Raw genomic sequence first — 12,749 nt, 5'->3', positions numbered from 1 at the left:
CGTCAACACGGGTTACACCAACTTTGAGCTTACACCACACCCACCTCCTGCCTCTGCCTCTACCTATACCCACAACCTACCTGCGAAGACCTGTAACCACTGCACATTCTCCACCAACGCAAGAGCGCGGTCCTACTTCACCAATTTTCCACCTTCTCGGCGCGCTACCATCGCTCCCGCTTACGACACTATCATGTCCCACGTCACTGGCCCCTGTCCCAATCCGTTGGAAGGATATACAGCTGTAGATGTTAGCAGTGCAGAAGTAACCGTGGTAACTCCTGCATCCAAAGCGAAGAAGACATCTGAGAGCCCTCGAGTCGAAAAGAGCAATGGTCAGACTACGCCTAAGCGAACTCTTCGCAGTACTAGGTCTACTCAGAATACCCCGACAAAAGACCCCAAAGTCAAATCCGTCGAAGTGGCCGCTGTATCAGAAGGATTAGACCTATCTGCATCGGCGGCAAGCAGCGATGAAGGAGTTGCTACAGGGTCAGCGTCCGGGACTGAAGAGAGCGCTCGCGCAGACCGCCAGGCCAAAAAATTCGTCACCACTTCGAAAGACCCTCGCGCCGTTGCTCAGGAAGAGTTGTCACACGGCAAGAAGCGCGCAGCAGAAGACAAGAAAGGCGGTCGAGTGAAGCGTCAAGTACGGTCATCCCAGGAGCTGGGTCTAACCTACAACAGCATCAAGGCAATCAACATGCCGCCGCGTGGTCTCGCACCTGGCCAAGACCCTCCCGTCCCCACGCCTGGGGCGTTTCTCTATGGTGACACGGAAGATCACCAGAACAGTATGATCATCTACTGGCTAGACGATTTGGAACACACATATTCGGCGGCGACTATCTTATACAACAAGGAATTCCCGAACGATAGCGTGACGGATGAAGCTGTACGTCGCCGCCATATTCGGTCCCTCGAGCGCTTGCAGAAGCGCTATGGTGCAAAGCCTGCTGCGCAGATTGGCGTAGTCGGCAGGAACATCTCGAGACGTGGAAGGCCGCGTGCGCCCCGTCTCAGTGGTATCGAGCCCGAGAAAGACTTCGTTGCTCCCTCTGAGGAGCAGAACGAAGGCGAAGGCGAAGTCTCGGCCCTTGAAGAGACTTCGGCTGACACATCGAATTCTTCTTCGAAGGGTAGCTCGGCCAAGGCCATGAAGCAGGCTCAGCGCGAGAAGCGGAACTACAAGAGCCACGAGTTTGACAAGGCCTGCATCGTTGTTTGGCACGATGCTAACAACATGTCGTTCAAGAGCATCCGCAACAAGCTCGAGGAGGGTGGATGGTCCCTCGGCGTGCCCACGGTCAAGAAGGAGTATGCCAAAGCTCGTGCTCGCATCTGGGGCACAACGTCACCAGAACCTGCCGCCGCCGATACCGAAGAAGGTGAGGGAGAAGCGGTCGAAGATGGAGAAGACGGAGGCATGAACATGGAGGGGGAGTCACTTGAGGGGGAGTCAGTTGAGCAGCAGGAGATGTGAGTTGGAGACGACGGGGTGGCAGGCGTCACCGTGCAGCGACCCGATAGTACAGGTTGGAGGGCGACAAGGACTGGACATGTGATTGTAAACGTAGCAGTGCAACCACCCGATACACTGCAATGTTCTATTGAGAATAACCACATCCGTGCACATTGCGTGAAGTGAATGTTGAACGCGGCGATGCTTGACCGTTCTCTTTGACTAGTTTTAGCTCGGTGCACGGACCAGTCAGCCGCGGCCTTGAACCGCGACTGGATTTCATCACTTGTACACGACACGGAGCCATTTGGCTATATCGACACCCGCGCCTCCGACCGACCGAGAAGCCCCCCGAAGAGGCACTCGAACAACCGACGCAAACACCCGGCCTGTCTCTGTGGCGCCTCGCAGTCTTTCGAGCGCGGTGACAGCGTGAATGACGGCGCGCGCACCCCTCAACCGCTCTGCTGCCTCCCGGCGCGCTTTCACCTTTTGCGCTTGAGTCACACGCCTATATTAATACCTCGACTCACCTCCAACCCCCGAACACGTCCGGCTCGACGCTTAGCTACCATAATACCACACGCGACCATGGCTGACGAACACCCACCCCAAAATGTCGGCGGCGACTCCAACGCAGATAACGATGAGGAGGACTTCCGCAAGATCATGCAGCAAATGTCACGGGGCGCTGCCGAAGGCGAGGAGGATCTCTTGGGCGGCATCGCGGACCGACCGCTGGATATTGGCGAGAAGGCCGACGACGCAGTCGACTACGAAGACATCAGCGATGATGACTTGCCAGACGAGGAGTTCGCGTCAGGCGAGGGCGCCGATAGCACCCAGAACTTCAGCGGAACTACCCTACAAGAGTCTGGCGGCGCGCATGACAACGAAGACGTCGACATGGACGACCTCTTCGGCGACAACCATGACGATAACGATGATCTCTTCGGCGACGACCCCAGCCACTCCGACCCGGTGCAGGAGTCTGCGCGACACGAGGATGATCCTCTCACCTCCATCGAAGACCTTGTCCAGGAAGGCTTCAGTACCACCACAGACGATAAGCCACAGTCTGCTACCCGCAACATCGCCCCTAGTGTCGCACAGCAAGAGGTGGAGGAGGAAGACCCCGAGGTGCGTGAGCAGCTGGCTCTATTTGCACAGTCTTCGCGCAAGAAGGACGAGCCGGCGGCTGCACCCGTAAAGACATCGCGAGAGGAGTTCGAGAAGATCTGGCCCAACTTTGAGGCGGACAAGCCGCCACGCTTCTTCAGTCTGGTACCTCGAAAGCGCGCTTTCTATATCCCCAAAGTTCCGCAAAAGACACCGAGACCATTCCAAACGAACAAGCTTACCTTGGACCTTGCGACGGACCAAGAAAAAAGCTTCCGGTTACATCCTTCGACGACCACCGCGAAGTCAGGCCGACAGCAAGAGGAGGAGCAGGGTGGCCTCATTCATATCACCAATACCGCAGACGAAGATGGCGATAGCGAAGACCAGTTGGAGTTGGACAACCTTGACACTATCGACGACCGTGAGATGATCGGCAATGTATCCTGGAGCGACCTGCGGATTGCCTGTGAGGATTGGGACGTGCCAGATGGTGCAAGCGATGCGACCATGTCCGACGAGAACCAAGCACCAACGCCTCCTGACAGTATGGGGAGCATTGACTTGGAGCAATTATCGCCGAATAAGAAGCGGAAACTTGGAAGTCGTGAGCAGCCCGTCCATTTCTCCGTCTACGATCACATGGACCTACCCACCTGGGACGATCCTGAGCTTGAGACAGCGCGACTATCCAAGAAGATCCTTCTCGACATGAACGACCCCCATCTCCTGCTGGATGTGCAACAGCCCAGTGCAGAGCCACCGAAACCTCGGACATTAGGTGTAGGTCTCAAGCGTGACAGCCGCGGAAGTCTTGCCAACCCCATGTTCAAGCGCTACAACATCTCCAACGATGAGGCGTACGACGCGCTCAAGGAAAGCAGCCAACAGAAGGTCCGTAGTACGATTGGCCACATGAACGTTGAGCACAGCTTGCCCGCATTGAAGTTGCAATATCCCTTCTACAAGGTCGCGCTGTCCGACCGCGAACTCCGGTCCTTCCACCGTCCTACTGTTACATTCAAGCCTGGTGAGCGAGCTAGTATCTCAGTACTCAAATCCGTCAAAAGGAAGCACAAGAAGAATCTCAAGCCATCCGAAGCTTTCGCGTCAGCAGAAGACCTCAACATTGGCGATAACTCTGATCTCCTCCTTGCCGAGTATTCTGAGGAGTACCCTACTACGTTGTCCAACTTTGGTATGGGTGTCAAGATCCTTAACTACTACCGTCGGAAGGACATGGAAGATACTGCGCGACCAAAGCCGGAAGATGGTATTGGTGAGACCTCAGTGTTGCTGCCGCAAGACAAGAGCCCATTCTCGCTGTTCGGTCAGGTCGAGCCCGGCCAGCAAGTGTTGACGCTTCACAACGCCATGTACCGAGCTCCCGTGTTCAAACATAAGCCCGAACAGACCGATTTCCTTGTGAGCAGAAGCTACACTGGTGTTAATGGCCCCAAGTACTACATGCGAAACATTCCAAATCTCATGGTCGTCGGTCAGCAGTTTCCGTCTGTGGAAGTGCCCGGTACACATGCCCGCAAGGTTACGGAAGCCTCGAAGAAGCGATTGAAGATGCTCGCGTTCCGCCTGTACCGAAAGGGACAGCAAAAGAACGCGCGTCAACCTTGGGTCAGCAACGAGATGATCAAGCAGCATTTGCCCGGTACCGAGATCGCTCAAAATCGCTCTCGAATGCGAGAAATTATGAAGTACCAGAAGGACATTGGTACTTGGGAGCCGGTGCCCGGGGAAACTGTTCCCGAGGAGCCGATTCTACGCACTTGGATCAAGCCAGAAGATGTCTGTCTGATCGACTCGATGCATGCTGGCGATAAGCAACTGCAAGACGCCGGCATCAAGTCGAACGAGATTCGTGATGACGACGAAGAGGCCGACAACGAGAACGCCGATGTCAAGCTCGCGCCCTGGAATACAACAAAGAACTTCCTCAACGCTTGCGCCGGCAAGGCTATGTTGGAGCTCCATGGTGACGGCGACCCTACCGGTCAAGGTCTGGGTTTCAGCTTCATCAAGGTTTCGATGAAGGGTGGTTTCAGGGACGTTGGTGAGAGCGCAGCTGATCGTCTCGATAACAAGAAGATGAAGGAGCTCGGTGGCCACAGCTACAATGTCCAGCGCCAACAAGTCATGTACGAGAACGCCATCAAGCGCATCTGGAACAAGCAGAAGGAGAGTTTATCCGCTCAGAACCCACCCTCCGACACCGAAGACGATGTGGACTCTGCCGTCAACCACAACAATACAGGCCGCCAACGTTCCGAAGTCGGTACACCGGCCGTACGTCCTGATGATGAGACCATGTCACAGATGTCTCGCAATAGCAATGCGGACAACAGCGGCAAGAAGCTCAAGATCACTCGCACTATCAAGAACAAGTATGATGAGTACGAGGATGTCACAGAGGTCATCACCGACCCCGCCGTTATCCAGCTTTACATCAAGCACAAGCGACAGCAGCGTCTGCTCAACATGCGCATCGAGGACATCAAACCAACTGGCGATCCTGAAGTGGACAGGGCCCAGCAGTTGAAGTTGAAGGCAGAATTAGCGCGTCTAGCTCGCAACATAGAGCGCCGTGAAGGTCGCGAAAAGGCAAAGGGCATGCACAAGTCGCAGACTGGAGAGGGCGGTGCGACCGGTGGACCAGGCAAGGGCGGAGCAACACCTCGCAAGTGCGCCAACTGCGGCGAGGTGGGCCATATCAAAACAAACAAGAAGTGCGTAGGCAATCTTCCCTCTCTTTGACGAGTTTACTAACAAATCTTCCATCAGGCTCTGTCCGCTCCTCAACGGCCAAAGGAAGCAGAACGATACTTTTAGGGACGCAAGTGCTGCATCTCCCGCCACCGTCGTTCCAGCTACCCCCTCCTTCGCCGGCTCACCGTCATAGAACGACGATGTCATTAGTGGTACAGTGACTGCCTCTCCATCCACTGTTCATAATTCCGGGGCACACCATTAGTAGAGGACATGATCAAGATGCAACAGCTGCTACGTATCATACCTGGGTTTTCAAGTTTGTGTAAGGACGCTCGGCCTGCACGGACTATCCGACTATTAACGCGTTATATGTCGTGGTATGGGTATGGGGATTTCGAGTCTTTTTCTGTTTGAATGCATAGCATGGCGTTGGGCGGATCAGGTCAAAACGGTATTCGGAACTTGGGCTTACTTCGGTGGCTCTTATGGCGTTTATTCTTTTCGGAGCACAGGTTTTATGTGCTCTGCTCGTTACCACTCGGGCAAAGTAATCTGTATAACATGCTCCATGCAGAAGGGCGGAATGAGAGTAACCATTCATAAATTGTGTTTGTCTGCGTTGGTGACCGTGTCATTCCTTATCGACAGATGATCGTGCCAGGTTGGTCAACTTGATCTGGTCACCCACATGCCATCTATTTCAGTAGAGGACGTCACGTACTTTGCGAAGGAATACACGATATTGCATCCACAGTCTCATACATTGACTATACAAGAAGATTAAAAAAAAAAAGATTTGGTACAGACGGCAAGAAAAAATCGCACAAAATCCATGTGAACTCTCTCGCAATGCTATGTTCACTTGAAGCAAAAGTGCTTTCCCATGCAAGTTTAGTCTCCAAACACCTCCGCCAATATACACGTTCCTATATTCGCCTAAAACCCCACCCCTCTTATCCTACACCACCCCATTATTCATCCAGATAGCCGATTTTGCAAAATTGGTTCAGACTCCGCACGTCCAACTGAGCGGTAAGCAACGCGCCGAGCATGGTCTCTTTCCGAGGTAAGATATCTGCCTTGACTTTCCACGAGCTACCGTTGAAGTTGAAAATCTCCATGTCGTCGTCTTCATCTTCGTCAAAGTCGTCCTCATCATCATGTTCCATGTGCCCGTTTGTTTGCTGCACGCCCTTGACCAACGGTTCACCGCCCTTTGACTTGTCACCAAGGCGTTTGAGGGTTGATAGCGCGCGATGGACGATGAGTTGGAAACCTTCCCGGTCATGGTCCATGGGCCGTTGGCCGCGGTGATTTGGCGGTTGTGGGGGGTGCGGGATGGCGGCATCGGTAGCGGATAGCGACATGGCGAACTTGAGTAAGCTATGCGCCCAGCCGTCTTCCGACTCGAGCCACGAGCGACAGATACCAGTCTCGGGCCCTGGAGCTAAGCTGGCGAGTATGTCTGCCGCCAACATGCCCTGCATCAAGTATGCTTTCCGTGACTCCGCAACACGCGCTTCGAACATGCGCACCTCCTTCGGACGTGGCTCTTTCATCTGGTACATTTTGTTTTCAATGTAGTTGCGGTCCGGCACAACGGAGATGGCGAGGGCGAAGGAACGCGTTAGGAGGTCATACGCAGGAATAGATGTTGCCTCGTTAATGAATATTTGCTTGTAGTAGGTTCGGTTGGGATCGTCGCGAGCAAGGAGTTTGGCAAGACTGTCAACGGCAGAAGGGAGATAGCGGTGGATTTGCGGGTTGAAGGGGGTGAATTTGACAGGCTCAGCAGGTCGTGGAACTGGAGCAAAAGCGCAGAGAAAGTGCAACACGGCGTATGCGTCTTCACGATTTGGCAACACAACCTTCGCGCTTGTGTTGGAGAAGAAGGTGACTACATCCTTCATGAAGTCGAAGGTGTTGATATGTGATCGTAGCAACAGTACGCGGGTTCCGACAAGCCGTATGAAGTTTGCGAGGAATTTGATTACTGGAGCGCTGACCAAAGAGTCGTGGTTGACTTCGAGGAAAGAAAGATTTCGGAAGATGGTGGTGATTGCTAGCAGCCGGTCTGCAGTACGATCGAGCATGTATTCCTTCGTACCAGCCTGTGGGAGCTCTTGTAGTGCCGAGGCTTCCTCGCGACAGTGATGTAGGACATCTTCGTATGGGGTGAGATCGATGATATCGGTGACTTCCGGGTTGTCGTTGCCTAGTATCTCCAGCTGATCTTCCGCGTACTCCACCAGCACTTCTGTCAAGTCGTCGCAGTGCGACAAATTAAACTGTACGGTATTGTCATACGTTATCCGCGTCAAGGTGTCCAGCCCCAAGCGCACCTCCGCATGTAGTCCCGACTTGATACTCATGATGATGGCTCGAACGTCGATCACACCCATCTCCGGTAGTAATGGAACATTTGGTTTGTAGTTTGTGATGGTATCGATCATGTTCTTGAAGTTGTCGGAGTCAAAGTCGAGACCTCCCCATGTATCTTGCGTCCGGTAGGCGGGTTGATAGACCCGCGTACCATCATCTTGCTCGATTACTGGTTTGCGTTTCTCGGGCTCCTCAACGGCGGCCGAGGCTGATTCTGCAGCGACATTCTCTTCCTGCTTCATTGGTGACGACTGCGATTGGCCTGGCTCTTGTCCCTGAGTGGGTGTCCCTTCCAGCTGTCTGCTGAGGCTTTTCCGCGCGTTTCCGTCCGGCTGTGGTGTGGTGCCGTTGACGCTTGGAAGCGCTGCATTGCTCTGTAAAGGCGTTGACTGGTGTGGGTGTGGGGAAGGGTCGAGTTGCTGATGCGGCTGTTGGGCAGGCGGAAGCGATTGCCGTTGCTGCTGTTGCTGCTTCATGGCTTCCTGTGATCTCTGCAGTTGCTGCAAATATTCCTGATGTCCTGCATTGGCTTGTTGTCCAGGCATAGTCGGTCTTGTTGGCGACATCTGCTGACCCACGGATCCCATCTGGCTTATCTGGCCCATTTGACCCATTTGACTCATCTGGCCCATTTGACCCATCTGACCCATCTGTCCCTGCGGAGGCATACCCTTCTGTTGCATTTGCTGTTGTCTTTGCAGATAGGCGGTCTCGTAAAGGCTTAGATTCTGTTCGTATATCTGGCGCAATTCGTTGGGGGCGTTTGGAAACTGCTGTGGATGTATGTTCATCATTTGCGCGATTCTAGGCCAACCGTTTTGTTGCGTCACAAATCGATGGCCCTTGAAGCGCATGACAGCCGCGTAAAGGTTCTGGAGATTTGTCGGCCGACCGGCGCAGAGTGGCTGGTGGTTGAAGGGTCGGTTATGCTGGGCCATCAGCGCCTGAACGTTCTTAATGAACTGGTTGTACTGTGACTGTGGGTTCTGTGCCTGCCCTTGGGCCTGCATCATGTTCTGCTGCATGCCCGGATGCTGCATTGGGTTTTGCATTGGATTCTGCATTGCGCCAGGCATCTGCGCGCCTGGCTGCTGTCCTTGTCGCGCAGCCATGTTGCTCGCGGCAAGATTGCCCAACTGCTGCTGCTGTTGCAGGCGCATTGCGTATTGCCTTTGCGCTTCTTGCTGCCGACTCTGGAGATTTTGTGATAGTTGCACCGACTGCACGGGGAACTGATTTCCGGAATTAGCATTGAAAGCTTGGTTCATAGGTGAAGCCTGGAAGTTCATGGGTGACATCTGCGGCGCATGGGGATTTTGCGCAGGTGAGGCCGTGTTCATGCGCTGACCTCCCATCTGGCCGGGCGCGAAGTGCTGGCTCTGCATGGTGGGCGAGGGCGTGTTAGTGAAGCCTTGCTGGTGCTGGAAGCCGAATTGGGCTTGCTGTGAAGGTGTCTGAGAGCGCGATAAAGACAGAGCGGCGCCGGACGAGTCTCTTTTCTGGGGGACTGAGGGCATAGGATTGAACGGGCGCGCGCCATTCATCTGGGGTGTTGCGATTGCGCTCGGGTCGATGAAACTCGAGGGATCGTACATGCCGTTCTGAGGGGATTGGAAGTCCATGATAGTGCGCTACTGCCGCGAGCAGTCAAGAGCGGCGGTGGGGAGGGAAGGGGCAGTCGCGTGTAGGTAAAGACGAGGAAGAGAGCGATAGGTGCACGTGAGTGCCTGGGTTGGATATGGCTAGTGGCCCGTCAGCACGCATGTTGATGTTTAGATGGACGCGCCTCTAGCAGCAGCCCTCCGACGAGACGAAGGCGCAGGACAGCGACGCGGCAGACGGAGGCAGGATGAGATAATACACACCGGGCGCGACAATAGACCGACGCTAAAAGGATCTTCTCATCAGGGCAGGACGGATAACGAGTGGCTTTGAATGCGGTCGATAACTTGACGCACCGCAGACGCGCTTTGCGGACTATGCGTTGCTGAGAGCGGAGGAAGGAACAGTTTTCTTGGCGGAATCCCAGCCTCTACTTACTCTAGCCTTGTCGGGAGCATCACGAGACCTACCAGTGTCCGCGACTCCAGAACAGAGCGCACGTCGCCCGCAGAGCAGAAGCAGCCGCAGAGTCTCCAAAACATACACGCAGGCCACAGTCGCATCCGGAGCAGTAGACGCGTTCGCGCGTTGCGACAGGCCAGTGGAGTGCCTGCGTTGCCGGCAACTCACAAGCCTAGCCTAACTCAATTTGATTTGATTTCTCCGGGTCTTTGGCCGTCGTGACACGGAAACACACGTCTCTCCACTTATTACATCACTTTGTTCCTGCAGGAAATGGCGCTGTTATCGCACAGCTGGGCGTCGAGAGTGGGCACACCCAGACCGCTTGACTCTGCGTCGAGAGCCTAGCCAACCGTTGAACCGCCCCAAGCTACTCCCAGAGTCAGTGCACCAGTGTCCTCGTCCGATACTTGACGCAATCCAGCCTCTCTGCTCTGCCCTTCAATACGATGCAAATTCGCAACAATCCTATACCCGTCGGTGATCGGCGCGTATCACACGCCAGCAATCTACCATGGCGACTGGGGGTATACATGTCAGATTCGGCGCTTGTGCCATCATACATACGTATGGAGGCCCATATTCTATGCTATCGTCTTCATACTTTATAATTCCCACAAAGCATTCATGGTTCAATAGGGGTTAAGTAATTAGTCTCCGGTCGTTGTCGTGAACCGGCGCGGGATTTAAACACTTCAAGGGGGTAGGTAAAACTAGACTTTAGAGCTGATTCGTACTCCACATATGCTTCCAGCCAAAAGGAAAGGTCACACCGCGAGTTGGCTACTGTCCCTCATACAGGCCCATTGCATAGCTGTCTCGAGCCATGAGCAAGGGTCTTCGACTATCCATCTAGCATATGGAAGCCCGGTTACAGTGGGGACAAGTATTAACGCGCAATAGCGATGTGTTACAATCTCAAGCCTATACTGTACTAGTGTATCAGTCTACCTGCGCGTAATAAGAGCTTCGTGAATTTACTTTTTCACGTGTCGCAACAAATGGCATCTGAGCTAGCTGGCTGTAGTGATCGTCGAGCTCACGTGACGTCGGCGGCACCGCCTCGCATTGCCCGATCGCGCCTTCCATGAGCTTCATCAACATTGCGACACACAAGCACCGCCTTCACCAACATCCCGCCACAAACTATCACCACTGACGAATACTGCCTCTCGCTGCTGATATCCCCCACCGACTTGCAAATATACAAAGTCCATCCAGCTACTATCGTCATGGCTGATACCGCCATGGAGAACCCGGCCAACACCGTCCCGCCGCACAAGAAGCAGCTCCCATCGTCGATACCCAACTTTGATACCCTGGAGGGCTTCTCCACTGAGGGCAGCGATGACTACTCAACCTTCAAGAAGCTACAACGGCAATTAGAGTTCGTAGCGCTCAGACACATTGAACCGCAGGTGGCTAACAGTCGCAGGTACATCCATCTACAGGAAGAGTACATCAAAGATGAGCAACGGAGTCTGAAGCGAGAGTTGGTGAGAGCACAGGAGGAGATCAAGCGCATTCAGAGTGTACCGCTGGTGATAGGGCAGTTCATGGAGGCCATCGACCAGAAGTAAGCTTTAACACAGGCACAGCGCTTGCGTCATGACACTAACACGCCTAGTACCGGCATCGTACAATCGTCCACAGGCTCCAACTATGTCGTTCGCATCCTCTCCACTCTCGATCGCGAACTCCTCAAGCCATCCTCGTCCGTCGCGCTGCACCGCCACTCAAATGCCCTCGTCGACATCCTACCACCGGAGGCCGACTCTTCGATTGCCATGCTTGGTCAAGACGAGAAGCCAGATATCACGTATGCCGACGTCGGAGGTCTGGACATGCAGAAACAGGAGATCCGGGAAGCTGTCGAACTGCCGCTCACACACTTCGACCTCTACAAGCAGATTGGTATCGACCCACCGCGCGGTGTACTGCTATACGGACCTCCGGGTACAGGAAAGACCATGTTGGTGAAGGCTGTAGCAAATAGCACGACAGCGTCCTTCATCCGTGTCGTCGGTTCGGAGTTTGTACAGAAGTACCTGGGTGAAGGCCCACGTATGGTTCGTGACGTGTTCAGAATGGCGCGCGAGAACTCACCATCCATCATTTTCATCGATGAGATCGACGCTATTGCTACAAAACGTTTCGATGCGCAGACAGGTGCCGATCGAGAAGTTCAGCGTATCCTGCTCGAGCTGCTGAACCAAATGGACGGTTTCGACCAGACGTCCAACGTGAAGGTCATCATGGCGACGAACCGTGCAGATACCCTCGATCCTGCGCTGCTCCGACCCGGTCGTCTCGACAGGAAGATCGAGTTCCCTTCGCTACGCGACCGCCGTGAGCGCCGTCTCATCTTCTCCACCATCGCCAGCAAAATGAGTTTGTCGCCTGAGGTAGATCTTGACAGCTTGATCGTCCGAAACGACCCCCTCTCTGGTGCCATCATCGCAGCCATCATGCAGGAAGCGGGTTTGAGGGCTGTACGCAAGAACAGGTACAACATCATCCAGAGCGATTTGGAGGAGGCATACACCAGCCAGGTCAAGGGTGCGGCAGAGGCCGACAAGTTCGATTTCTACAAGTAGACGCATCGCTACTTGGAGGGGACTTGAGAAGGGGCATGCAGCATTGTACTACTAGATAGGCTAGGCCCTGGGGTCTTGTACCCTATGCGGCTATATACCGCGGTTGCTTGGGTAATGCATGAAACAACATAACTATCATCTTGACTTTGCCTCAATTGTCACAGTGTGTTTTCTACGCTACTCTTCATTTAGACCTGGGCTTGTACACTGCTAAACTACATTCTTCATGCACAGGTAAAAAGGAAATGCATAAGAAGACTCTTATATCTTTCATATCAGTCAAGAACGGTCCATTTTTCATACACCATGTCTATTTCGTACTGCGTTTATCGGATTAAACATGTCTCCAGGCATGGCTATGTGGTTCTAGTCCGGAGATTAAATATATCAAGATAGTCTTT

General features: G+C 53.9%; 4 protein-coding genes across 4 annotated transcripts; 3 read left to right on the top strand and 1 right to left on the bottom strand.

Annotated features, from left to right (window-relative positions):
* Window positions 1-2,053: 2,053 nt before the first annotated feature.
* Window positions 2,054-5,495, top strand: BKA58DRAFT_313146 (uncharacterized protein; the record flags this gene model as incomplete). Its single annotated transcript, XM_046167418.1, has 2 exons — window positions 2,054-5,322; window positions 5,378-5,495. 2 exons carry the CDS (start codon window positions 2,054-2,056, stop codon window positions 5,493-5,495), a joined length of 3,387 nt encoding a protein of 1,128 aa, XP_046026479.1.
* Window positions 5,496-5,590: 95 nt separating this feature from the next.
* Window positions 5,591-6,117, top strand: BKA58DRAFT_156128 (uncharacterized protein). The gene has a single exon (XM_046164871.1). It carries the CDS (start codon window positions 5,685-5,687, stop codon window positions 5,955-5,957), a length of 273 nt encoding a protein of 90 aa, XP_046026478.1. The 5' UTR covers window positions 5,591-5,684; the 3' UTR covers window positions 5,958-6,117.
* Window positions 6,118-9,461, bottom strand: BKA58DRAFT_156129 (uncharacterized protein). The gene has a single exon (XM_046164872.1). The coding sequence runs from the start codon at window positions 9,307-9,309 to the stop codon at window positions 6,277-6,279; it is 3,033 nt and encodes a 1,010-aa protein (XP_046026477.1). The 5' UTR covers window positions 9,310-9,461; the 3' UTR covers window positions 6,118-6,276.
* A 1,291-nt stretch (window positions 9,462-10,752) lies between these two features.
* Window positions 10,753-12,592, top strand: BKA58DRAFT_156117 (26S protease regulatory subunit 6B). Its single transcript, XM_046164870.1, has 3 exons — window positions 10,753-11,138; window positions 11,187-11,327; window positions 11,379-12,592. Exons 1-3 carry the CDS (start codon window positions 10,984-10,986, stop codon window positions 12,346-12,348), a joined length of 1,266 nt encoding a protein of 421 aa, XP_046026476.1. The 5' UTR covers window positions 10,753-10,983; the 3' UTR covers window positions 12,349-12,592.
* Window positions 12,593-12,749: the final 157 nt, after the last annotated feature.

Source organism: Alternaria rosae, assembly GCF_020736505.1.
Source record: "Alternaria rosae strain MPI-PUGE-AT-0040 chromosome Unknown BKA58scaffold_4, whole genome shotgun sequence".
Lineage (NCBI taxonomy): Eukaryota > Fungi > Ascomycota > Dothideomycetes > Pleosporales > Pleosporaceae > Alternaria > Alternaria rosae.
Note: the sequence above shows the minus strand (reverse complement) of the source record. Positions and strands in the feature narration are given on the sequence as shown.